At 47.7% G+C, this 26,681-nt stretch overlaps 1 protein-coding gene across 1 annotated transcript in view; it reads left to right on the top strand.

The window, feature by feature from the left end:
- Window positions 1-26,681, top strand: part of NOX4 (NADPH oxidase 4) — a 190,418-nt gene that overhangs the window by 7,521 nt on the left and 156,216 nt on the right. Inside the window, exons 2-4 of the mRNA XM_015421963.1 lie at window positions 10,600-10,695; window positions 22,096-22,206; window positions 25,920-26,004. Of these exons, the coding sequence (XP_015277449.1) occupies window positions 10,600-10,695; window positions 22,096-22,206; window positions 25,920-26,004 (292 nt within the window). The remainder of the gene's footprint in view (window positions 1-10,599; window positions 10,696-22,095; window positions 22,207-25,919; window positions 26,005-26,681) is intronic.

Raw genomic sequence — 26,681 nt, 5'->3', positions numbered from 1 at the left:
GGTGGGGCTGAGAGAGCTCTTTCGAGAACTGCTCCTGAGAGAACAACTCTGAGAGAACTTGTGACTGACCCAAGGTCACACCAGCAGCTGCACGTGGAGGAGTGGGGACTCAAACCCGGTTCTCCCAGATTAGAGTCTGCACTCCTAACCATGACACCAAACTGGCTCTTTATACATATCTCCAGTCTTCCTCCCCCAGCCAAAATGGTCTCCCCAAATAGCTTCTGCGAGTGAAAGGTGATGCAAAGGACAGTGGAAAAAAGAAAAAATAAGGTTCCTTAGGGAAGGGGGTAATCAGCTGGCTGCTTCCTGCTTTCCATCGGATGGTTCCCACACTAGTGCTGGGACCCTGGTGCTGCATCCTGGACCCTTCCTTCCCTCCCTTCTCATATTCTCATCAACGCCGGTCATCCTCACATGAGACCGACTTGTCTGAGATCTCCCAAGGAGCTCATAGCCAAGGCAAGATTGGCACCAGGGACTTTGTGAGGTCTCAGCTTGGATTCAAAGGCATGGTGTGAACAACACCAGGTCTCAGTGAAAGCGTGCTCATTTGAACTGGTTTATTGTGTGTGTTTTCATCCTGTCCCTTCCTCCAAGATGCTCATGCAGAACACGACATTCCCCCTTTCTCTGTTTTATCCTCAATAACCCTGTGAAGGAGGTTAGCTTGAAGGGGGTTACGCTCGCGGCGGGGTGGGGGTTTGAACCACAGACTTCCGGATCCTGGGCTGCCACTCTAACCCCCACATCCGGCTCACATTTAAGAACCTAAGAAGAGCCCTACTGGATCAGACCAGTAGTCCATCTAGTCCAGCATCCTGTCTCACACAGAGGCCAACAACAGGGCATAGAGGCCGAGGCCTTCCCCTCATGTTGCCTCCTGGCTCTGGGAGTCAAAGGCTGACTACCTCTGGGCATGGAGGTCCCCCTCAGTCACCATGGCTAGTAGCCACCGATAGACCTGTCCTCCACAAATCTATCTAATCCCCTTTTAAAGCTGTTTAAGCCTATGGCCATCACTACACTCCCCGGCACCGAATTCCATGGTTTAATCACTCTCTGTGTGAAGGACTTCCTTTTGTCCGTCCTGAATCTACTGCCCATCAGCTTCATTGGATGCCATCAATGCCACTCCCTTGTAGACCTGCGTTAAATTGTATGATGCTTTATTTCCAGAGGAATGAAGAGATTGCCAGACCACTTATTCAGTAACTCTAAGAACTGACTATATATCACTTAAACCCAACTTTAATGCTAATCAGATCTCTAAGCCTTTTGTAATGCAATCTCTATATATCCAGGGACATAATCAATGACAGAAAACCTTCATGAGCCAGGCAAGCCGCTTAGAAGTCAACGATGTGCTCACAGGCACTAATCCATTGATACACAATTTAAGCAGGTGAACACAGTCACTCCAGCAAGATGTGCTCGCGGGAACTAATCAATTTAAAGTAAAGGTAAAGGTTCCCTTGCTCGAAAGCCAGTCGAGTCCGACTCTAGCGTTGCGGTGCTCATCTCCGTTTCAAAGCCGAAGAGCCAGCGCTGTCTGAAGACACTTCCGTGGTCATATGGCCGGCATGACTAAACACCAAGGCGCACGGAACGCTGTTACCTTCCCACCAAAGTGGTACCTATTTATCTACTTGCAATTTCTTGCTTTCGAACTGCTAGGTTGGCAGGAGCTGGAACTAGAGATTTACACACCGTTAAAGTGTATGCAATGCAACATGAATTTGTAAGTCGTTCCAGAATAGGGATCAGAATAGGGACCATACATGTCCAGTTTTTAAATTCAAAAATACTTGACATTATTTTAGTCCACGCATCTTGGACAACTTGACGTGTTCACTTAAACTTGGACCACGAGAGCGTCTCCGGGGAGTGGGTCTTCCAGAGGAAGCAGATCTAGCCTGGCTACTTTCCTTGCCCCCCCCCCCCCCAATAACAGCAAAGTGATTTGGGTGATGTTCTTTGTTACATTCAAAATGTGGTTACTTGTATTACGCCACCTACGCATTCGAACCCTGTAATATCATCCGGCTAAGCAGTCATCCTTTTGGTAAAGCGGTGTGTTCATGGGAGCTGAAGATGCCCCAGAAGCATCGGGGATTGTCCAGTGCTGTTGTTGGGCCTCCCTGTGCGGGAGCACATCCAACCTGCGCGAAAAGCACTGCACTGGCTGCCTATAGCATACCGAATTCCGTTCAAGGTGCTGGTTCTTACCTTTAAAGCTCTATATGGTCAGGGATCTACATACCTAAGGGACCACCTTTCCCCACATGTTCCTCGGAGAGCACCACGATCGGGGTCCCAAAACCGCCTGGCCTTGCCAGGCCCCAGAGAAGCTAGGCTGGCTGCGATAAAAGCCAGGGCCTTCTCGGTGGCGGCTCTATACTGGTGGAATGAGCTCCCGGAAGACATCAGGGCCCTGCGGGACCTTTTACAGTTCCGCAGGGCCTGCAAGACGGAGCTCTTCCACCAGGCCTTTTGACTAAGGAGCCACACCGTACAACTGAGGCCCTGGCCCCAGTATTAACATCAATACTAACATCAACAGTATTATTAACAGCCGATATAAGATCCGATATAAGACTATGATGGGAGCTGTCTGCCTGTTTGTTGGATGCTGCTCATGCTCGCCATCGCGTATGCATCATCTTAGCACTAGCACTTAGTGATGTTTTATACTTATATTGTTATGATTTTATCTAAATTTGGTTTTAGCTGTGTAATATCCTGTAGAAGCCGCCCTGAGCCTGCTACGGCAGGAAGGGCGGGGCAGAAATTAATTAAATAAATAATAAACAACAGGAAGTTCTGCAGCAGCAGCCCCTGGAAGGTGGCATGCTCGCCTTAGCTGACTATTCCAGCAAGTCCCAGTAGACCTCGCTTGCACTCGAACAGGCCCCCAGATCCTTTGCAATGTGCACGGGGCTCCATGGCTGCTGCTGAGAGAACTGCCCTTTCAAGGACAGCTCTGACAGAACTTATGACTGACTTAAGGTCATCCAGCAGCTGCGAGTGGAGGGGAATCAAACCCGGTTCTCCCAGGTTAGACCAACCAAATTTTCCAGGGTATAAGCTATCGCGAGCCAAAGCTCCCTTTGGCAGATATGAATTGAGCGTTGGCTCACAAAAACTTCTACCCTGGGGAATTTGGAACCTTTAAAGTGCAACTGGACTTTGCAAATGGGGAAGATTGACCACCTCCCATTCCCTGGAAACTCTCTGGTGGAATGACCCACCTAAGGAGGCCACGAAGGCTCCCACGGTGCTATTGTGCCGCTGAGTGCGTGAAAGGGAATTGTTGAGGAGAGTTTTTTTAAATCAAGGAAATGGCGCTGTAGCTTGAATGTCTGTGAAAACACTTGTTCCACATACGTACTCTGTGTTTCCTGCACTGGTATTTTTCAGTCTTCAAAATCCACCTCGGGTTTGGGAGAGAAAGGTGGACTGCATGCTGGTGGTGGGGGAAAGCTCCGTCAAGGTATGGCGGCCCTGTGTCTGTCTTTAGTTTGCCTTGATTGTAAGGGGGAAATTCCTGAGTGTGTGTGAACTGCTCTCTCTCGTAAGCCTCGTAACTCTTTCCAAGATACCTCCCTGTCTAGGGACGACCTTGAGCCAAACGGTGCCAGCTTGCTGTTCAGGGGCTGCAATCACACACACTAGATAATCCACTTTCAACGCACTTTCCAACTGGATTTTGCCAGTCCACACAGTAAAATCCAATTGGAAAGTGCATTGAAAGTGGATTGAAACTGGATTATTTAGTGTGTGTGTGACCGCAGGTGGGGGGCAGTAAGTGCGGGGGCTAGGCGGGATGGCTAAGACGTGTGATTGGTTGTATGAAATGGGGGGCCCCTTGTTTGAACTGTCGGTATCTTTGGATTCTCCCTCCAGAACCTCAGTTCTGACATAGTACTGTTCTAGCCTGGAATATGGTTATTCTTCAATAAACAAATCACTGCCAAAGAGAGTATTGTTGGGAGTAACTCTATTCAGGAGTCTGATACCCTGTAGGCTTTTCAAGGCAAGAGACGAACAGAGGCGGTTGGCTATCGCCTGCCTCTGCGTAGCAACCCTGGACTTCCTTGGTGGTCTCCCATCCAAGTACTGACCATGGCCGATCCTGCTTAGCTTCTGAGATCTGACAAGATCGGGCCAGCCTGGGCCAACCCAGGTCAGGGCAGACTATGAAGTAGAAATTATCAAAAGTGTTCCCAGGGTCAACGGGGTTGGGGACTTCTAGCCCAGAGGCCTGTCTGTGTTCTCCATAGAGCAGGCACATACCTATTTATTAGGTTTTGAATTGGTCAGCAGTGTTCCCTCTAAGCCTCCGGCTCACACATTTTTGTCTCGGCTCAGGAAGGGATGGCTCCAGAGCAAACTGATTTCTGCAGTAGCCAAGTCGCTCGCTCACAACTCTAATGCCAGTAGCTCACAAAGTAGAATTTTTGCTCACAAGATGCCACAGCTTAGAGGGAGCATTGTTGGTCACCAGTATAGATGTTCCTAGGAACAATCTCGTGTTAGGTTTTCTAGAAGGTGTTGCGAGCACAGAAACTCTCTGTCTTTAGCTAAGGGTTTGAACTTGGGCTTCCCTCTGTACATAATCTTTTGAGGCCCTCCGTCCACTGGAGACTTTTTCTTTGGCAGATTACGTTAAAGAGGTTAGGGCTCTTTAGCTTGGAGAATCGGCGACTGAGGGGTGACATGATAGAGGTTTACAAACTTATGCATGGGATAGAGGAGACAGAGAAAGAAGTACTTTTCTCCCTTTCTCACAATACAAGAACTCGTGGGCACTCAACGAAATTGCTGAGCAGTGTTATGCCAACTTCTCCAGGAAATTCCTGGAGACCCAATCCAAGTTATCTACCAAGGAAAATTGGGTGTTTGTGGCTGTGCGTAAGTTCTATACCAGTCTATACAGAGGTCGGATGGCGAATGAGACGCTCGCTATATCCCAGGAAGTGAGACAACACGCTAGTCCTTAAATAAATGTTGTGTTGTGGTGGGGTGTGTGGCCTTATGGCACACTTCCGGTGATGTCAGGGGGTGTGGCCTTATGACATACTTCAGGTGATGTCAGGGTGTGTGGCATATGCTAATGAGTTATGCTAATGAGTTCCCCTAGCTCTTTTTCTACGAAACGACCCCTGGAGGAGACAGAGAAAGAAGTACCTTTTCTCCCTTTCTCACAATACAAGAACTCGTGGGCACTCAACGAAATTGCTGAGCAGTCGGGTTAGAAGGGTGCCACAAACTTTGTTAGCCTCTAAGGTGCTACTGGACTCTTGCTGTTCTCTACTGCAATGAAAATAAATCCAGCTGTAGAACTACTGATCTCCAAGTGTGACTTTGTTTAGGGAGGCTGCTTGCCCTCTTTCCACTGAGTGATGCTATTAAAAGTTCTTTCCATGGCCTCTTTATCTCATGCATCATCTAAATGAATCTCCATTTTTAAAAATAATCACTATGTTTCATTCTGGTGCCGGAGAGATATTTGATTAATCTCTGGTTTTTACATTTTGAAAACAGAGACTTCCATTTCCCCTTAATTTTTCCAGAAAGCTTAGGTCCAACTTTAAACCACTTGCACATACATACTCACACAATACCTAACCTAATGAACAGTGCAATTCTATGCGGAGTCCTTTAGCTCTGAGACCACTGATTTTAATGGGTCTAGATCAATGTTCCCTCTAAGTTGTGGAGTCTTGTGAGCAAAAATTCTACTTTGTGAGCTGCTGACATGAAAGTTGTGAGCGAGCGATTTGGCTGCTGCATAAATTAGTTTGCTCTGGAGCCCTCCTTCCTGAGCCGAGACAAAAATCTATGAGTTGGAGGCTAAAAAACTGTGAGCTAGCTCACGCTAACTCAGCTTAGAGGGAACACTGGTCTAGATTATGGGTCTAGATTAGAGTAAATCCACATCGGATTGCACTGTTAGTCTGCAACATACATTTTTTTTTCCTTCTGGCAGCTGCTTGCCATTTCTCCACTTGGTAATATTTTTATTTATCTAGAAAATTTGTATGCTACTTTGTCAAGACCCGCTCCAGGCCGCTCCCAACAATAAAACCAAGTAGACAATAAAAACGAGAAAACGAATCTTAGCAATTGAAACAAAGTCAATAGAATGATCCAAGTCAGTAATACAGAGGGCCAATAAAAGCAAGCCAAAGTATAAAAGCACTTCACAGTCTAAAATGGTGCTGATAAAACAGACTGCAGGCTGGGAGCCAACCATAAGACCGCTAAAAAAGATGGAACTCCTCAGCTGAAACCTGGGTTAAAAAAGAAACATCCCAAAGGAAAGGAAAGTAGGCACCATGCATGCCCCCAGGGGAGGACAGCATTGTGAAGGTGAGGGGCCACCACTGGAAAAGCCCTGTCTCTGGTCACCTCCTGCTTTACTTGTGTACAGTTCTGATCATCGTCTCTCTTAAAGGACATTGCAGAGCAGGAAAAAGTACAGAGGAGGGCCACCAAGATGATGAGGGGGTCGGAGTACGTTTCCTATGAGGAATGGCTGTGGAGTCTGAGACTTAATAAAAGAGATGACAAAGGGGTGAGGGTGGGGGGGACACACGATAGAGGGTTATAAAATATGCATGAGGCAGAGAGAGTTGACCGAGATACATTTTTCTCCCTCTCCCAAAATATTAGAACTCGAGGGCATCCAATGAAACGGATGGGCAGGAGGTTCAGGACAGACAAAAGGAAGTACTGCTTTACAGAAAGTGTGCTTGAAATGTGGAATTTGCTACCAGGGGATGCGGTGATGGCCACCGGAATGCAAAGCTTTAAAAGGGGATAAGACAGATTCAGGGGAGGATAGGTCTATCAATGGCCACTAGCCATGGTGACTGAGGGGAACCTCCACATTCAGGGGCCCTAATCCTCTGAATCCCAGAGCCAGGAGGCGACATCAGGGGAGGGCCTCAGCCTCTGGGCCCTGTTCTTGGCTGTCCAGAGGAGCTGGTGGGCCACTGGGTGAGTCAGGATCCACATGGGAGTGTCGGGTATATGCCAAGAAGTCCCTGAGTTTAATATCCTGCATCCTCAGTGTAAAGGATGGCGGCTAGCAGGGATGGGGAAAGCCATTGGCCAGATCCCTGAAGGTGCTTCTGCCAGGCATAGTGAATAGCGCTAGGCAGGGATGCAGTGAACGTTTGTTTGCCAGGCACATTTACCTCACCCAATTTCCTCAGATCACTTGCAAGGTGAGCTACAGAGTGGGTCACTTCAGTGGTTGCTGTTGGAGTTGCTGTCAGACAGATCTGTGCCTGTGTGGTAGCTCTTTATTCTATAGGGCTAGACTGTTGGAGCTGGGGGCTGCTTTTGTTGAGTCTGCAAGTGAAATGATCTCAATTAATTGTGGAGGCATATATCCCCTGGACTCCTGGATGACTCAATTAAGTGATCTACTTGTACTGTAAAGAAAGATGTGGCTTACAGGTGCACTTCTCTTTCGTCCCTGCATCCTTTAAATGACTGACATTGGCCAGATAGCATTGCCTACTTTTGCATCTGTGCAGTCAGCAGCATCTATTGCAAGATTAGCTGGGCTTGTGGCAAGACACAGAAAGCGGAGAGACACTAGTAGTAAGTCTCAGTTCAAAAACTGCAGACAATTCTTTTAACAGTGTGCCTTTTAAAACTGGAGGGGTGGCAGATGGGGGGTGGTACGCACCATAATGGTGTGAGAAAGCAGCATAATCATGCAAACAGAGACATCTAGACAGCTCTCCAAACAACTGGTTATGAATGTATGGGGAGAGGCGGTCCCTTAGGTGGATTGATGGATACTCTAGCAGACCTCATGCTAGGCTAGGTGGGCCAGTGACTGTGACTCTGTACAAGCCTCTTTGAACCGTCTTGTGTGTTTATTTAAAATATTTCTATCCTGCCTTTCCACAATTCCCAAGGCAGTTTACAAGATATAAACCCGTGCAGTTTTAGCTATGTTTTTAACTGTATGAAGTGCATCAGATTAAGACCGCAACTCCTGCCACAAATATCAATGCCAGCTGCCAGTCAGAGACTTGCATTAGTTATGTCCATGCACGGCACGTTGAACCTATTCTGCTTTGCGTCTTTTATGGAAGAGAGAGAGAGAGAGCTTTCCATACTATTATCTGGCAGGCTGCTTCAAAGTGAAGGTGTGGCCAGTGAAAACAAGCGTGCTCGGACTGTAGATGAGCAGACCTCCCAAACGGGGGACTACCATAAGGGAGGCGCCTGATGACCTTCGTTTGGTGCATGGGGTCATATGGAGAAAGGTAGTCCAGTAGATACATGGGTCCCAGGCCATGAACAACCAGCACCTTGAAGTGCACCCAGAAACGAATGGGTAGCCAATGAAGCCGTCTCTCATGGAAGCCGCCAAAGCCCAGGTGTAGCCTGATCATACTGGTGTAAGCTGGTCAGTAATACAGTTGCAGCATTCTGTAACAGCAGAGGCTTCCAAACAGTTATCAAGGGCATGTATAGTACATTACAGTAATCTAGTCTCGATGCTACAGTGGCATGGATCAGTGTATGTCATATACTTGCTACCTGTTTACTTCATAATTTTGAGCAGGGAGCAAGAACTCTGATCTGTGCCACTGATTATTGGCTTGACACCAGGAGCTGTCGTTCCAAAGGATTAATCAAGACTGTAATTCTGTGTACATAGATTACGATGGGTAGCCATGTTAGTCTGTCTCCAGCAGTAGAAGAAAGCAAGAGTCCCGTAGCACCTTAAAGTCTAACAACATCTGTGGCAGGGTAAAAGATTTCATGAGTCACTGTTCACACTTCTTCAGATATCTCACTCATGAAAGCTCATCCCCTGACACAAATTTTGTTAGCCTTTAAGGTGTTATTGGTCTCTTGCTCTTTTCTACTGTAATTCTCTCTGTGTGTGTGTTTAACAAAGAATTTTGAAGGTGCATATAGAGCATCGCTGTATATGCGTGCATGTTCTTTCTGTAAGCATTAAGGTCGGTCTCTAGAAAAAAGCACGAATCTAAGTTGGGTATAACAGCAGCTTCGCCCTGTGAGGCAGGTGGAAAACAGATTTAGTGAAATTCTGATGCACACAGAAACTCTAATTTGCCAACTGTTAGATGGAAATCAGATGCATCCAGGCAGAGAAGCTTTAATGTTACAAAAAAAGAGGAGCTTTCCTCTCTTCTTTGGAGACTGATGGATCTCCGATCTTGAAAACTAGTTTTGTTTTCCTTCTCAGGCTTCTTGGCCCCACTGCTGGACCTCCTGATGGCACCTGGTATTTTTTTGGCCACTGTGTGACAGAATCTAAGTTGGGTATAACAGCAGCTTCGCCCTGTGAGGCAGGTGGAAAACAGATTTAGTGAAATTCTGATGCACACAGAAACTCTAATTTGCCAACTGTTAGATGGAAATCAGATGCATCCAGGCAGAGAAGCTTTAATTTTACAAAAAAAGAGGAGCTTTCCTCTCTTCTTTGGAGCCTGATGGATCTCCGATCTTGAAAACTAGTTTTGTTTTCCTTCTCAGGCTCCTTGGCCCCACTGCTGGACCTCCTGATGGCACCTGGTATTTTTTTGGCCACTGTGTGACAGAGTGTTGGACTAGATGGGCCATTGGCCTGATCCAACATTGGCTTCTCTTATGTTCTTAAGATGTAAATCCCGCTTGCAGGAGAAGAGACCAATCTGGGAGAACCGCAGAGAAGCTTTAATTTTACAAAAAAAGAGGAGCTTTCCTCTCTTCTTTGGAGCCTGATGGATCTCCGATCTTGAAAACTAGTTTTGTTTTCCTTCTCAGGCTTCTTGGCCCCACTGCTGGACCTCCTGATGGCACCTGGTATTTTTTTGGCCACTGTGTGACAGAGTGTTGGACTAGATGGGCCATTGGCCTGATCCAACATTGGCTTCTCTTATGTTCTTAAGATGTAAATCCTGCTTGCAGGAGAAGAGACCACTCTGTATGATGGACATTCAATGTAATACATTGAGAGCCAGTTTGGTGTAGTGGTTAAGTGCACGGACTCTAATCTGGGAGAACCGGGTTTGATAATAATGATGATGATGATGATGATGGACGTTCAATGTAATACATTGAGAGCCAGTTTGGTGTAGTGGTTAAGTGCGCGGACTCTAATCTGGGAGAACCGTGTTTGATTCCCCACTCCTCCACTTGCACCTGGCTGGATGACCTTGGGCAAGCCATAGTCCTGATAAGAGCTGTCCTTGAAAAAGAGCAGTTTCTGTCAGAGCTCTCTCAGCCCCACCTACCTCACAGGGTGTCTGTTGTGGGGAGGGGAAGGGAAAGGAGCTTTTCAAAAAAAGAACCAACAATGCAGATTGTCTGAAATTAAACAAACAAAAAAATCCACAGGGAGCAACTGCAGTGTTTCTGCACCCCCATAACAACAACAACAACAATAATAATAATAATAATAATAATGTCTTGCTTTCTTACTTCATTCATGCCTCTGGAGACTATGTTGCCTGCACGTTCTCTGTGTTGGAAAGAAATATTAGAAAGTTCTGGTTTTGTGCGTGCCATTTCCATTTACTGTGGGTGTGTCTCTCCCCCCCCCCTTGCTTCCTTCAGCTGTTCTGGCTGTCTCTCAACGTGGGGCTGTTTTGGAAAACTTTCCGGCTGTATTACCACGGGCCGCAGTATTATTACTTGCATCAGATGCTGGGGGTAAGTGAGGAGGCGACACCTCTCTCTCTGTTTCTCTCTTTCTCTGTGTGTTTCTCTCTTCCACCCTTGCGAATGTGGGAACGGGGAATGGAAAACCTTGGCTAAGAGAGAAGACTGGGAGTTTCTTGTTGACTCACAAGAAGGGGAGGGATGGACGCAGTGGGGGTGGGGGGATTCTGTAGGGGGGAGGGAGGCTATGAACCGAAGGGGTCCTTTCTGGGTTTGAACAGAGGAAGGTCTCTGTCCAGAGGCTGAGATAGCCGAGCCTCTTCCCCCACCCCCTCCAAGCTGGCTTTTTTGAGAATCTGAGAATCTGCCATGTGAACCCATCTGACCCAATGGCTTTAGTTGCGTTCTTAGTCACGGTAACTTTAGCTGAGCTCGTGGGCCTGTTCCGGCCCGCATTTACACGCCAGCTCTCTTGGCCTGTATTTTCTCGGGGGGCCGTTAATTTTTATGAACGTTGGCATCCTTTCCAACTCATGTTTGTGAATGCTAGTGAAGTTCAAAGGGCCAAGAAGAAAGCAGTTGAGGGAATGTGGGAAGAAGGAGAACCGGAGAGAAGGGCCCTTAGCTTGGAGAAGGCCTTAAAGCTCAGTGAGCGCTGTGGGTTTGGTAGCTTCCTGTTTCCAGCGTGGTACAGCGGTTGGAGTGTGGAGCTAGGATCTGGGAGACCCAGGTTTGAGTTCCCAGTCTGTCATGGAAGCTTGCTGGGTGACCTTGGCCAGTTGCTTTCTCTCAGCCTAACCTACCTCACAGGAATAATATGGAGGAGGAGGGAATGCCGTAGGCTTTTTTGGGTCTTCATCGGGGAGAAAACTGGGTGTTAAATATCTAAACAAACAATAAAGCATTTTTTAAAAAAGGATTTTGCAAATGGGTTTACGATTTTTGTCCGGTGCATTTTTCCTTGCCCTTCGTCCAAGAAGCTCAGGAGACATGTTTCTCCCTTTCTCATAACTACCCTCTGAGGTTGTCTAGGCTGAGGGGGCAGGGCTTTTTTTGTAGAAAAAGCCCAGCAGGAACTCATTAGCATAATAGGCCACACCTAACAGCTGAAGCTCATTAGCATATTAGGCCGCACCCCCATGTTACCAGAAGTGTGGTCATCCAGCCACACCCACCTTTTGCTTCTTATTCTGTTTACCTTGTTTGTTGTCAAAACCCAGGGCCTTTTCTTGTAGCAGGAACTCCTTTGCATGTTAGGCCACACACCCCTACTGTAGCCAATCCTAATGACTTTCTGCTGTTGGGTGTGGCCTATTATGCTAATGAGTTCCTGCTGGGCGTGGCCAACTCAGGAGCCAGCCGGAACTCCGTTCCTGTGCGTTCCTGCCCAAAAATAGCCCTGCGGGGGAATGACTGATCGAAAGTCACCCAGCAAGCACCCTGACCTGGATAGCCCAGGCAAGCCCGATCTTGTCAGATCTCGGAAGCCAAGCAGGGTCGACTCTGCTAAGTCCTTGGATGGGAGACCTCCCTGGAATACCAGAGGTGGGAGGCAGGGGCAAGTGTTATTCAGGGCAGGTGTTATTCAGCCACCACTCTGATTATCCTCCAGGCCCCCAGTAGGGGTCAGTCACCAGAGGTCACCATGACTTCCAGGTGCACACACAGTCAGTCACTAGAGGTCACAGTGGCTTCCATGCACACTCACAAGTGGAGTAATGCCATAGGATCCAAGACACAATGGACGTGCAGAGGAGTCACAGCCTCAGTCCATCTGGATGTACACTGTCTAGTCAGGCAGTGTCTCTCCAGAGTCTCAGGCAGGGAGAGGTTTTTTCCAAAGATTTGCTACCTGAGATCCCTGTAACTGGAGAGGCCAGGCCTTTGTGATGGGATTGAGCCCAGGCCTTTCTGATGTGCGCTCCGTCGCTGGGCCATGACCTCTCCTCTGAAGGCTCTTTAAAAAGAAAGAAAGAATTAAATGTGCCTCAGTGGGTCTTTTAAAATCTGGGATCATTCAAGGGTTATAGGCCAAGTTCCCATGATCTTTAACCCTGGGATGGTAGCACAAGTGTCAAAATGGATCGGATACATAAAGTTCTGGGATTGGACATTTCCAGCACCTTTTACAGCTGTGGTACAGCTAGAGATGTAAAATTTCCGGAAATTTTGAAGCTCGGAAAAAAATGGAAATTTTTGGAAAAATTGAAAAAAAAGTTACATTAGCACTTTTTTTTGTCTTTTCTAGATTGAAAGTCATTCTGTTACTTTAGGAACATAAAATATGACTATGGACATTTTTACTTGGCATGAAATTATCACAACTAGCATATTAAAAATATAGTGTATCCAAACAGTTATTACAAACAGAATACCCGCCCACATGCAAAAACAAAACTGAAACCTTTTTCTTTTCTTGTGACAATAGCACCTCCTAAAGGAAGAAATGCATCTTGTTCTTGCATTGGAGAGTTCAGTTTGTAACCTAGAACTTGCTTGTCCTCAGTGCACAGAAATTAGATCAATCTGATACTATATATATATGTATGCATGTGTTATTTAAATACCTTGTCTTAAAATATTTTATTCATCACGTTAAAATAAAACGTTCCATAATAAATTTTTAAAATTTTATTTTCTTTTTCCAATTTATGTATGTATGTATGTATGTATGTATATATGTATGTATGTATGTATGTATGTATATATGTATGTATGTATGTATGTATGTGTATATATCTGAAATCCCTGTAACAGTTTATTTACCCCACTGTCTCCTTGACATAAATATTTTATTTATCATGTTAAAATAAAAAGTTCCATAATCAATTTTTTTTCTTTTCTTTTCTTTTTTCAATTTTTCGGAAAAAAACAAAAAAGGCTTCAGGAAAAAAACGGGGGAAAACCGTTTCTCCCCCGAATTTTTCCATTTTTTTTCTGGGCCTTCACATCTCTAGGTACAGCTGAGTGGAGCCCTGATATGGATTGGGGTCCACACCGGGACGGGAGAGGAGGTTTAATGCTGTACGGTTTTGCGTATCTAAACTGTTATCACCTTTCTGCCCTGAACCGGATGGTCCAGGCTAGCCTGATCTTGGTCAGATCTCAGACTCTAAGCAGGGTTGGCTCTGGTTAGTACATGGGTGGTGGGAGACCATCTTTCCTTTCCTTCCCTTTCTCCAATCAAAGTTCCACGAGACAGTGCTCTTGAGCAGTGGGAATAGCTGTGACTTAAAGGGTGAAAGAAGCCCCCCCCGATCCTGATCACAAAATGGAAAAAAAATGCAAAGCATCTGAAATTGAAAATTCAGACTGGCAAGCTAGAAGAAGAGTAGTAAAAAAGAGGCTCTACGGTCCTCCAAGATCAGGCACACAAAAAGAATACGAAAGGATGTGTAGATTCTACCTAAACGGCGAAGATGGTCAGAATATTTAATTGGCCTCCCTGCTCTAGTTCCCAGTCGACTGAAGTACCCACTGATTCCACCTGCGTGGCCCTAACAGGTTTTTTAAATGTAATTGCTGCCACCTCTTGCATTTTACTGTTTTAACGATTTTAATGTAATGTGGTTTTATTGTAACGAGTCTCTGACTCTGTTTGGTTGTGATCCGCCCTGAGCCTGTTTTGGGGAGGGCGGAATAAAAATCTGAAAAATAAATAAATAAAATAAATATGGAATATTCAGAAGCCTACCCTGGTGAACCTGAGGAGGATTAGCCATAAGCAAAAAGCTCTTGCCTGTTGAGGGATAGTTAAATAATATGTATTGGGAGGCCACCAAGGAAGACCAGGGTCATTACGCAGAGGCAGGCAATGGCAAACTGCCTCTGTTCATCTCTTGCCTTGGAAACCCTATGGGGTTGCTGTAAGCAGGGGTCATTTCATAGAAAAAGAGGTGCAGGAGCTCATTAGCATAGCTTATTTGCATATGCCACACCCCCTGATATCACCGGAAGTGTATCAGAAGGCAACACCCACCGCTTAGGCTCCACTGGACTGTTTTGGATTGCTAGCATTTGGGGGGGGGGGATCTGTCCTCGCAGAGGAGGGAGAGATTGTACCTGAATAAAACTTGGTCTTAAAGGTGCCACTGGACTGTTTTGGACCGGGGGGGGGGCTCTGCAACTTACCTGGCTGCTTCTTGCTCTGACTGAGGGCTGCTGGGAGCAGGGGGTGGGGCTTGTTGCATGTGCCCGCCCCCTGGGCTCTTTACTGCCGGAGCTCTGCTCCTGTGCGCTCCTGCAGGAAATGACCCCTGGCTGTAAGTCAACTGTGACTTGACAGAACATTTCACCACTTCATAATCCTTTAAAGGAAAGAAAAGCTGGAAAAAAGGGGTAACCACGTGGGGGAAATCCCAGTTTCAATTAGGAAAAAAACCAGTCTGGAGTGAAAAGGTTAAACCTCCTCTTTCCACAGAGGCCCCAGTCTGAGGCAGGGTTCTGCAGGGCTACAGTATAGCTTAAAAAGACTCGAAGAGCCATGATCTGTTGTGTCTTTGACCCTCACTTCGAAATAAACTCTGCTATACATTATTGGTCTGAAAATATGCAGAGTCAGGCTGGAGCTCCCTTTGCTATGGCCCCGCAGGTGGACCTCCAGATGACTCCTGGGTTTTGGCCACTGTGTGACACAGAGCGCTGCAGGGCCAATTTGTCTATTAGGCACGTGATACTTTTAGGGGCCCGTGAAAATATTTTAAAATCAGCAGGGGAAAAAATGAACTTTTAGGGTTGAAGAAAATGTTTTATTTCTCCCCCTAAGTAACAACAGGAGCTGCGGTGGCTCAAGTGGTTAAGACGCTGAACAGCAGGCTGTGGAAGGTCAGTAGTTCAGCAGTTCGAGACCCGAGTTGCTGCATGACGGAGTGAGCTCCCGTCTCTAGTTCCAGCCCCTGCCAACCTAGCAGTTTGAAAGCAAGAAATTGCAAGTAGATAAATAGGTACCACTTCAGTGGGAAGGTAACAGCGTTCTGTGCGCCTTGGTGTTTAGTCATGCCGGCCACATGACCACGGAAATGTCTTCGGACAGTGCTTGGTCTTCGGCTTTGAAATGGAGATGAGCACCGCAACCCTAGAGTCGGATTCAACTGGCTTTCGAGCAAGGGAATCTTTTCCTTTACTTTTAAGTAACAACAGTATGGCCTGTGGTTGCACTACAACAACAATAGAATGAACAATTACAACATATACTTCTAATGAATTATATAATCACAATATTACAGTAGAATTTGAACAGACGTTTTATCACACATATAATGTTCTCAAAAACAAAGAAGCATGGTTCTTCCTGCTAATACGCTTTATGTGTACATTCTTATTGTGTATTAGAGTCCATTAGTAGTAAATAGGAATCCTTCCTTTATAGATGCTGACGTGTTTTCTAGATAATTTCCACGTTTCGAGGAGAAACCTTCTAAGCAGCTTCCTTCATTCAAAAACTGTAGAGAATGTACAATAAATTATATACAATATCATGAAACCCAGTACAAAAAACTTCAGGGTGCCAACAACGGCAAAATTTCTTATAAGCAAAATTCCATAATTTCAATTCTGTAACAAATACACAATGATTATAATAAACTATATCTCATATGGTTGTCCTGAAACCGAATATAAGAAGCCTCCAGATGCCATAAGCCTTCAGATACTCACAGTATCAGTATTTCTTTTAAGGTGAGAAAAGAGTTCACAAAATATATAAACTGGCTACAGTTTTATGACTCAAAATGTTGTTACTTAGTTGTTGTTACTGTGGCTGATCTAGTTGAGTCCACCTTCCAAAGCAGCCGTTTTCTCCAGGGAGAACTGATCTCTTATGTCTGGAGATCAGTTTTAGTAGCAGGAGATCTCCAGGCCCCACCTGGAGGCTGGCAACCAATGGTCCCTTTAAGCCGTGGAGTCTTGTGAGCAAAACATCTACCTTGTGAGCTACTGGCCTTACAGTTGTGAGCGTGCGATTTAGGGCTGCCAAGTGGGGGCGGGTGGCGGGTAAACCCCTGCTTTGGAGGCCCGATTTCCGCCGCCGCGGAATCGGGCCCCGGGGGGAACTCCGCCCCCTGAAGCGCAGTGTGGCTGCATCACCAGAGATGACGCAACCACGTCGATCACGTTGGGGGCGTGGCCCCGAACGTTGGAGGGAAAACTCTATGGTTTTCCCTCCAACAATCGGGGCCACGCCTTCAACGTGATCGACGTCGCGCGTCACTTCCGGCCTTAAAGTTGTGAGTGTGCGATTTAGGGCTGCCAAGTGGGGGCGGGGGTGGGTAAACCCCCGCTTTGGAGGCCCGATTTCCACCACCGTGGAATCGGGCCCCGGGGGGATCTCCGCCCCCCCGAAGCGCAGCGTGGCTGCGTCACCAGAGGTGACGCAACCACATCAATCATGTTGGGGGCATGGCCCCGATCATCGGAGGGAAAACTCTATGGTTTTCCCTCTGAGGATCGGGGCCACACCCTCAACATGATCGACGTCGCCTGTCACTTCTGGTGACGTGCTGGCGGCGTGCACCAACCTCCACCTACGGCTCCCGGAGCCCGGCGAGGCTACCCCGCCGCCAAGATAAATAGACTTGGCAACCCTAGTGCGATTTGGCTGCTGCATAAATTAGTTTGCTCTGGAGCCCTCCTTCCTGAGCTATGTGTGAGCCGGAGGCTAAAAAACTCTGAGCTAGCTCACACTAACTCAGCGGGAACACTGCAGGCAGCCCTAGCCCTGGCAAACAGGCAGGCCTTGCGGTACCTCCGGAAGATCTCCAAGAAAGGGGGCTCCCCAAACCTCTTCAGGGAGCCCGTTCCACAGAGCTGGAGCCATGACGGAAAAGGCCCGGGCTCTGGTTGATGGCAGACAGGCCACCCTAAGTGGTGGACAACTCACGGATGGCTGCCTGGTGGTGGAGCTGAACCTGAGCTCTTGTGCAGGCACGTGGCCGCTGGACACAAGGGGACGTCGTTTGCTTGCTGGAACAGCTCACCTGTAATTCCGTTCCAAATTGGGAACTTGGCCTCTAAAGGAGGAAATGTTCCTTCTGACCCACGTAATTGCATTTTTCCTGCAGGGACATTTTTCGGAAGTGATGCCATACTCTTGTTAAGGGATTGGGATTGCGAGAGAGCATCAGGAAAGAAAGCTATCTTGTCCCTCCTTCAGATTTTTTTTGTGTGTGTGTGTGTGCATTACGATGATTTCCTCTTGCTTAAAATATGCTCCAGATGTTACAGGGGTGTGCTGCCCCCCCGCTAAAAAAAGAAAGATAACGGACCGTCTGTCTGTTCTGCTGCCGAATGTTAGAGCAGCCGAGAGGGAAACCGAAGCCTCTTTGTTGCTTCAAGGCAGTATTCACACACGCTAGGGCAGACGGTTGGAACGATGGGGTGAAGGGGCAGGCAGAGGTCCTCAGTGTACTTTCAGCATGTTGGGAAGGGACCATAAGACGCTGGAAGGCTCGTGGGAAATGGAGATCTTTCAGTTCCCCAGCACTGAAAGTCACATAAGAGGGTAGACAGGTGTAGTGGTTAGGGTACCAGACTGAGATCGGGTATAAGCCAGATTCAAGAACCCTGTCAGGAACTCTACCTAGCAAGAACAAAATGGTGGACAGTCAAATGTGGCAGTTTGCTTCAAGGCCCTCTCCTCCCCCTCAAATGGGCAGGACAAAATTGGAACGGCAAATAAATACGTAGGCCTGGTTGTTTTCTGTGAATCCCTGCACAAATTGTGGGGTGTGGGTCTCATGAAATGTCTCAGTGGCCTGCTTCATTACGCTTCTGCTGAAAGGGCAGGATATTTTCCACCCCCTCTGGGCTGTGGGCACCCCTAGTGAGGAAGCTCACTGGGTTATCTCATGTGAGTGGCTTAACTTTTCTTACCTCACAAGGCTGCCATAAGGGCAACTTACCTTAAGGACTGCCGTCTCCCATATGAATTGTTCACTCTGGTCATGTTCAGAGGCCCTTACCATCTTAGGCTAGAAGAGTGGCAGTCTGAGAGGGATGGATTCAGGTGGGTAGCCATGTTGGTCTGAAGCAATCGAACAAAGGTTGAGTCCGGCGGCATCTTTAAGACCAACAAGTTTAATTCTGGGTATAAGCTTTGTATCTGAAGGAGTGTGCAGCTGGACTCAGACTTTAGTCTGAAGAAGAGCCCTCTCTGTAATGGCACCAAAACTTTATAACTTCTTCCTCAGGGAAATTTCATCTGCCACCTCCTGTTCTTGTCTTCCGGTGACGACTTTTCTTTTCTTTTTTGCTTGGCATACCCCTCAATAATTGTTATTAGTCTTCCTATGATATTGGTTGTTATGTGTTTTTATTGAATTATTTTACTACTTTAAATGTTGCTGTTTGTTCAGACGTTTTAATGCTTTTATGTTCGCCACCTTCGGGACCCTGAAAGGCAGCATAAGAATGGTTTAAATGAAGTGGGGAGCAGACTTTTCCATCTAGAAGCAGCTTGGGAGAACTCTAAGTATCAGGTTCAGGGTGGCGTAGTAGTTCGTTTGGGGGGGACAAGATCTGGGAGACCCAAGATTGAATCTCCACTTGGCTAGAGAAGCTCGCTGAGTGACCTTGGGCCTGTCACTTTTTTCCAGCCTAACTTACCAGTGTGGTATACTGGTGTTTAAGTGCCAGTGTGTTGTACTGGTTAAGAGCGGTGGACTCTCATTCTGGAGACCCAGGTTTGCTTCCCCGGTCCCCTTCCACATGAAGCCAGCTGGGTGACCTTGGGCCAGGCCCAGTTCTCTCAGAACTCTCTCAGCCCTACGTACCTCACAAGGTATCTGCGTTGGGGAGAGGAAGAGAAGGTGATTGTAAGCCATTTTGAAACTCCTTACGGTAGAGAAAAGCGGGGTGTAAAAACCAACTCTTCTTCTGCATGGTGAGAAGTGGTCAGTGCTGGACTGGCCGTGTTGGGTTGTATCACTTCAGAAGGCGGGTGGTAGACTGTCTGTTTAAATACTGCCCATAGAAAAAAGTCTCTGCAGGTAGAAGAAGAAGAACAAGAAGAGACTGGATTTATACCCCACCCTTGGAGTCTCAGGGCGGCTTACAAACTCCTTTCCCTCCCCCTCCCCACAACAGACACCCTGTGAGGTGGGTGGGGCTGAGAGAACTCTGACACAAATGGCTCTTTTTCAAGGACAGCTGTGCCAGAGCTTGTGACTGACCCAAGGTCACATCAGCAGGTGCAAGTGGAGGAGTGGGGAATCAAACCCGGTTCTCCCAGATTAGAGTCCATGCACTTAATCACTAGATTATGTGGGTTGGGACCCTTTTTCCTGATGGAATACTTTTCCCTGTAAGTATTAATGCTTTTTTTGGAGAAATACAGAGTGCTCTAGCATGCACTCTCCAACCTGCAGTCTTGGCTATAGAGTTCCCAACCTCCAGGTAGGGCCTGGATACCTCCCAGAGTTACAGCTCATCTCCAGACAACAGCGATCAGTTCTCCTGGAGAAAATGGATGCTTTGGAGGGTGGACTCTGTGGCACTGTACCCCATTATAGCCCCTCCTCTCCCAAGGCTTCACATCCAAATCACCAGGAATTTCCCATCCCAGAGTTGGCAACCCGGCTTGGTTATGCATTGCATGTTTCCGTCTCTGAAAGGGTTGCATGCCTGCTGCAGATTTCATATGAGTGCGGTGAGCAGAGCTTCTGCTAACACGATTGGGATGTCTTTTGAAACTAGATTTGGCAGCGTAGCTTGTGGGTGGTGCAGACATGTGCTTGGACATTGGAAACATTAGATGCACGCAGAACCCTGATAGCGCAGCATTGCCAGGCAGGGGCGTGATCCTTGCAACTCGGCTTTTAAGCACACAGCCGGCCAGCTAAGTTCTCCGTGTTCTTCCATGGAATCCCAGCTAGCCGCTGCTCTCTAAGCATAGTTCCAACACATGCCCTCTCAGGACAGGATATCCCTTCCTCCCCCAAAAGTATGTCTCTGCAGAACTTTTATTTTTCAAAGTTCTCTGAACAGCGGAGGAGGAGGGAGAGACGATGCGGTGTACTGGTTAGGGAGCTGGACCTGGAAGGCAGGTTCAAATCCCCGTGAAATTTACAGGGAGATTTTGGAGCAGTCGCACTCTCTCAGCCTAACCTCCCTCACAGGGTTGTTGTGACAATAAAACAGGAGGCTATAGATAGACTAACTAGTGAGCTGGATAAATAGATGGATGGGTCATGTCTTGGACACAGAGGCTGTGCTTGGCATGCAGAAGAAGGGAAGAGAGAGAAGAGATTGGATTTATACCCTGCCCTTCACTTGGAGTCTCAGAGGGGCTTACAGTCTCCTTTCCCTCCCCCTCCCCACAACAGACACCCTGTGAGGTAGGTGGGGCTGAGAGAGCTCTTTCAAGAACTGCTCCTGAGAGAACATCTCTGAGAGAACTTGTCACTGACCCAAGGTCACACCAGCAGCTGAAAGTGAAGGAGTGGGGAAATCAAACCCGGTTCTCCCAGATTAGAGTCTGCGCTCCCAACCACTACAGTGAACTGGCTCTCCAGATTCAATCCTGGGCATTTCCATGAAAGGATCCTACATAGTAGTTATCGGGAAAGCTGTTTGCCTGCCTGAAGTTCTTAGAAAGCTGCTGCCAGACTGGGTAGACAACCTTATCTTGAGTTGAACCAGTGCCAGGCAGAAATGTGTGAGAATATAATCCAGTTTACACTTTCCAGGGACCGTTGGGTGCAAAAGAACCAGAAGATCTGTCTTTCTGGTGTATTTCCCTTCCACCAGAGAGCTCAAAGTGGCACACATAGTTCTTCTGTCTCTGCTCTTGTTATCTTTACAACAGCCTTGTGAGGTAGGTTAGACTGAGGGAGAGTGTTTGGACCAAAGGTCACCCAGCGAGCTTCCGTAGCTGGGCGGGGGTTTTGAACCTGGGTCCCCTAGGGATTACTCATATACTTTAAACACTCCCCAACCTTGGCTCACCATGCTTTGTTCTTAGTGTTATAGAACAAAGTTTGAGTCCAGTGGCACCTTTAAGACCAACAAAGTTTAATTCTGGGTATAAACTTTCATGTGCATGGCATGCTCACAAAAGCTTATACCCAGAATTAAACTTTGTTGGTCTTAAAGGTGCCACTGGACACAAACTTTGCTCTGTGGCTTCAGGCCAACACGGCTACCCATTCTTACTGTCCTGTTAGACTATTTGTGTTTGGCTCATTTTCTCTTTGGTATGGGTTGGCTCGTGATGAGATTTCTCTGCTACAAAATTTGAGGCTGTGGGCCTCACAGAAAATGCCACAGAACAATCTCGTTTCCCATCCAGGAGAGCCAGAAAACACTAGAAAAGACTTGCTCAATTAAATGTCACTCACCAGCCCTATACGGTGGCTCGCGAGGGATTCTTTGCCTGACAGATGGGGACTTCAGCTTGGGTTCGGTGGACCACAAGTTTCCAGAGGCCTGATTCTAATCCTTGCTGTTTTTGTTCAGCTAGGATTGTGCCTCAGCAGAGCTTCGGCATCTGTCCTCAACCTCAACTGCAGTCTGGTCCTTTTGCCCATGTGCCGGATTCTCCTGGCTTTCCTCCGAGGATCTCAGAAGGTAAGAGAGAAGAACCGGAATGTGGCGAGCGAACAGAGAGTGAACGAATGACTATGGATGGTGGATTCCCACATGGTCTTTCAGCGCATGATGGGGCACATGCCACTGTTTGGCGGTTATTAACACCTTTTTGTTTCAATGAATTAATTTGTTGTTGTTGTAGCCCTCTGTTGCTCCAGGCCACAGTGATAATCACTTAATGAGAAGGAAGTTTTTGACTTCGGTTGTGTGTCAGTCTAGGAAGAAGTGTTTTTACGCATGATGGGGCACATGCCACTGTTTGGCAGTTATTAACACCTTTTTATTTCAAGGAATTAATTTGTTGTTGTTGTTGTAGCCCTCTGTAGCTCCAGGCCGCAGTGATAATCACTTAATGAGAAGGAAGTTTTTGACTTTGGTTGTGTGTCAGTCTAGGAAGAAGTGTTTTCATGACACTCGCCTGAGTCTTTGGTATAATGGATCCTACCTGGTGCTGGGCCAAATAGCCCCCAATCTATCTCCTTTCCCCTCTGTATATACGAACCCCAACCGTGTGACACAGGTTTGTCTTTGAAGAGGGAAAAAAAAATGTCGGGCTTGAGGTCACTGGTTGGTGGCGAAGTGGGAATAGGAACCGAGGTCTCCCTGGGTCATGGCTAACCTTCTGTTCATTATACCATGTTGGCTCTTGCTATACCCTGAAAAATCACATGGCGGTGTGGTTGGGCCCTGTTGGCTACCAGCTGTGCATGCACCACACACCCAGATGATCAGCAGCCACCCAAAGTAGTAGGAGAGCCGATGTAGTGTAATGAAGAGAAGAAGAGATTGGATTTATAGCCCGCCCTTCACTACCCAAGGGAGTCTCAGAGCGGCTTACAAACTCCTTTCCCTTCCCCTCCCCACAATAGACACCCTGTGAGGTGGGTGGGGCTGAGAGAGCTCTTGACAGAAACTGCTCTTTCAGGAACAGCTGTGCCAGAGCTTGTGACTGACCCAAGGTCATCCAGCCAGGTGCAAGTGGAGGAGTGGGGAATCAAACCCGGTTCTCCCAGATTAGAGTCCGCGCTCCTAACCACTACACCAAACTGGCTAATGGGTAGAATGTCGGGCTTGGACTCCCACTCTACATGTTTGGTGTAGTGGTTAAGAGCACAGACTTTAATCTGGGAGAACCGGGTTTGATTCCCCACTCCTCCACATGCAGCTGCTGGTGTGACTTTGGGTCAGTCACAAATTCTCTCAGAGCTGTTCTCTCAGGACCCGTTTTCGAAAGAGCTCTCTCCGCCCCACCTACCTTACAGGGTGTCTGTTGTGAGGAGAGGAAGGGAAAGGAGATTGTCTGCTGCTCTGAGACACATAAGGCCTCCTGGGTGACCTTGGGCCAGTCCGAGTTCATTCAGAGCTCTCTCAGCCCCACCTACCTCACAGGGTGTCTGTTGTAGGGAGAAGAAAGGAAAGGAGATTGTAAGCCACTCGGAGACTCCAGAGTGAAGGGCCAGGGTATAAACCCAATCTCTTCTCTTAGCCAAGGAGGCCCCAGCATGGTGCCCTTTGACATCTTTCCTGGTGCTTGCCACATGTTTTTAGAAAGCAGGTAGGGCTCTGATTGGCCACTGGAAATCTGATTGGTTCTGCAGATTAAAATAACATGGTGTCAGTGGCAACTGGAACCACAGTGTTGGTTTTATTCTCTCTCTCACTCTGCCTTCCCAGTATATAATTTTAAATTACCCCTCTTCTTCCCTGCAGTTGGGCTTCCCACGTGTGTGTTGTTTGTGCAACACTCTGCCTTTTGTGGTGGCCATTTTTGTGGCTGGCTCTGCCTCCTGCAAGCAGCCATTTTGTACTTGTGACCGGCGCCATATCCAAATTCCAACAGCAACTGCCCACAGGCTCAAAAAGGCTGGTTACCCCTGCCTTAGCCTGACCTCAGAGGGCACTTTGAGGATAAAACAGAGACGGGAGAACCACATTTGCCACCCAGAACTTCTTGGAGGATGGGTGTATGTGTAAAAATGGGCTAGATAAATAGACAGGACTGAGTGTATGTGTAAAAATGGGCTAGATAAATAGGACTGAGAATTAGTTTATAAAAAAGACTCCATTCTCTTTTCTATCTTCCCCGCTGCTCTGGTTACCAGCAACTTGCTGCTGCGGCTCCCCACTATCAAAGCCCAGAGTCTCTGAAATGTTTGTGCGGTCCAAACTGTCTTCCTTGCCTTCCCACCATCCATTTTTCCTTTCCAGTTGACCAGAGGCTACCGACACTCACAGCCTTTCCCCTTGGCTTCCAGGTGCTAAATTGCAAATCCCACCGTTTCCACTCCCTGAAACCTGCACTGCTCATTTCAATGAAATGGGGAGAGGGAAGGAGGGAAGGAGAGAGAATGGGATGATGACAGGCTGACGTTGAGGCCTGTAGCAGTGCTTTTGGAGAGCCAGTGTGGTGTAGTGGTCAAGAGTGGCAGACTCTAAACAGGAGAAGTGGGTTTGGTTCCCCACTCCTCCACATGGACCCTGCTGGGTGACCTTGGGCCAGTCCCAGTTCTCTCAGAGCATTCTCAGCCCCATCTACCTTACCTTGTGGGGAGGGGAAGGGAAGATGATTGTAAGCCACTTTGAGACATATAAGGCCTGCTGGGTGACCTTGGGCTAGTCACAGTTTATTTCTCAGAACTCTCTCAGCCCCACCTGCCTCACAAAAGGTGCCTGTTGGGGGGAGAGGAAGGGAAGGTGATTGTAAGCTGCTTTGAGACTCCTTAGGGCAGTGAATAGTAGGGTATAGAAGAAGAGAAGAAGAGATTGGATTTATGTCCCACCCTTCACTACCCAAAGGTGTCTCAGAGCGGTTTACAAACTCCTTTCCCTTCCCCTTCCCACAACAGACATCCTGTGAGGTAGACGGGGCTGAGAGAGCTCTGACAGAAACTGCTCTTTTTCAAGAACAGCTCTTATCAGAGCTACGGCTTGCCCAAGGTCATCCAGCCAGGTGCAAGTGGAGGAGTGGGGAATCAAACCCGGTTCTCCCAGATTAGAGTCCGCGCACTTAACCACTACACCAAACTGGCTCCACCAACTCCTCCTCCTCCTCCTCCTCAGCAGCCTTTTGGGAAATCGTTGAGGATATTTTGTTGGAGGGGGGGGGAGGTAGAGACTGGGGAGGGTGGGGTTTGTGGGAGGGGTGGGTCCTCAGCAGGGAATCATGCTCTACAGTCCACCTTCCAAAGCAGCCATTCGCTCCAGGGGAACAGATCCCTGTTATCTGGAGACGAGTTATAGTTCTGGGAGGTATCCAGCCACCATCGGGAGTTTGGCAACTCTAGTGCTATGGCACAGAGCCATGGCAGGCAGAGAGCCAATTTACCCATGCATATGGAATCATCTGGAGCTGCGGAGGCTCAAATGGTTAAGAGTGCGCTCCACTTCTCAGATGTTGGGGTGTGATCGTGCCCGGATAATCCGCTCACCATCCGTGCCTCTCCCGCGGCAACTTTGCCGTGTGACCGGGGCCTTTAAAGACTAACAAAAATTTGTGGCAGGGTATGAGCTTTCTTGAGCCACTGCTCACTTCTTCACAAAAGCTCCGCCCCTTTCCACAAATTTTGCTAGTCTTTAAGGTGCTCCTGGACTCTTGTTCTTTTCTGCTGCTACGGACAGACGTAACACAGCTACACATTGATGTTTTAGATGAGAATTTAGTTTAATTTGTACTCTCCCCATCCCTTCCCCAGGTGGCCAGCCGGAAAACGAGGAGGCTCTTGGATAAAAGCAAAACTTTCCACGTAACCTGCGGCGTTACAATCTGCCTCTTTTCAGGTATGTTCCTCTGGAGCGGGAAAACACTGACTCTTGCTGCGAAGCACATTGAACATTACAAGTGGGCTGTGGCTTTTCTCCAGCAGTACATGAGGGGGTAGTCTTGTTCCACAGTTCCTCCTGTAAACCTGTGGGCGTTCTCTCCGATTTTTCTAATCTCTGGGAGGAGACCTGTGTTCCGGTACAGGTTTTGTAGCGTTGTCTTCCCTGCCTCATCAAACCACGCCGAATGCTCGCCGGCACCGCCGATATCAGATCGAGCGCAGCCAATTTAAACGCAGAGGCACGGATGCCGGTTCGGCACAGATTGTTCTACATGGCTGACGCCTGTCAGATATCGAGGGGATCTAGACTAATGAGTCTCTGTCTGTTTACTTGTTGGCCTCAGTTTAAAAGGCACAGAAGTAGCCTGGCTGTGAAGGCATAATTCATACAAGATGTTCAAGGTGTGCTTAAATAGGTTTACAGGGCATGCTGACCCATTCGGTCTTTAACCGTAACACACCAGTGACTGATAGGTGTGCTGCTAGGAATAAGAACATTAAGGGTAGCCAGGATGGGTAGCTGTGTTAGTCTGTCGGTAGCAGCAGAAAAGAGCAAGAGTCCAGTAGCACCTTTGTTGTAGTTCAGTCGCACAGTCGAGTCCGACTCTTCACGACCCCATGGACCAGATCACG

The sequence above is a fragment of the Gekko japonicus genome, unplaced genomic scaffold (assembly GCF_001447785.1).
Source record: "Gekko japonicus isolate JY-2015 unplaced genomic scaffold, Gekko_japonicus_V1.1 scaffold900, whole genome shotgun sequence".
NCBI classification, from domain to species: domain Eukaryota; kingdom Metazoa; phylum Chordata; class Lepidosauria; order Squamata; family Gekkonidae; genus Gekko; species Gekko japonicus.
Note: the sequence above shows the minus strand (reverse complement) of the source record. Positions and strands in the feature narration are given on the sequence as shown.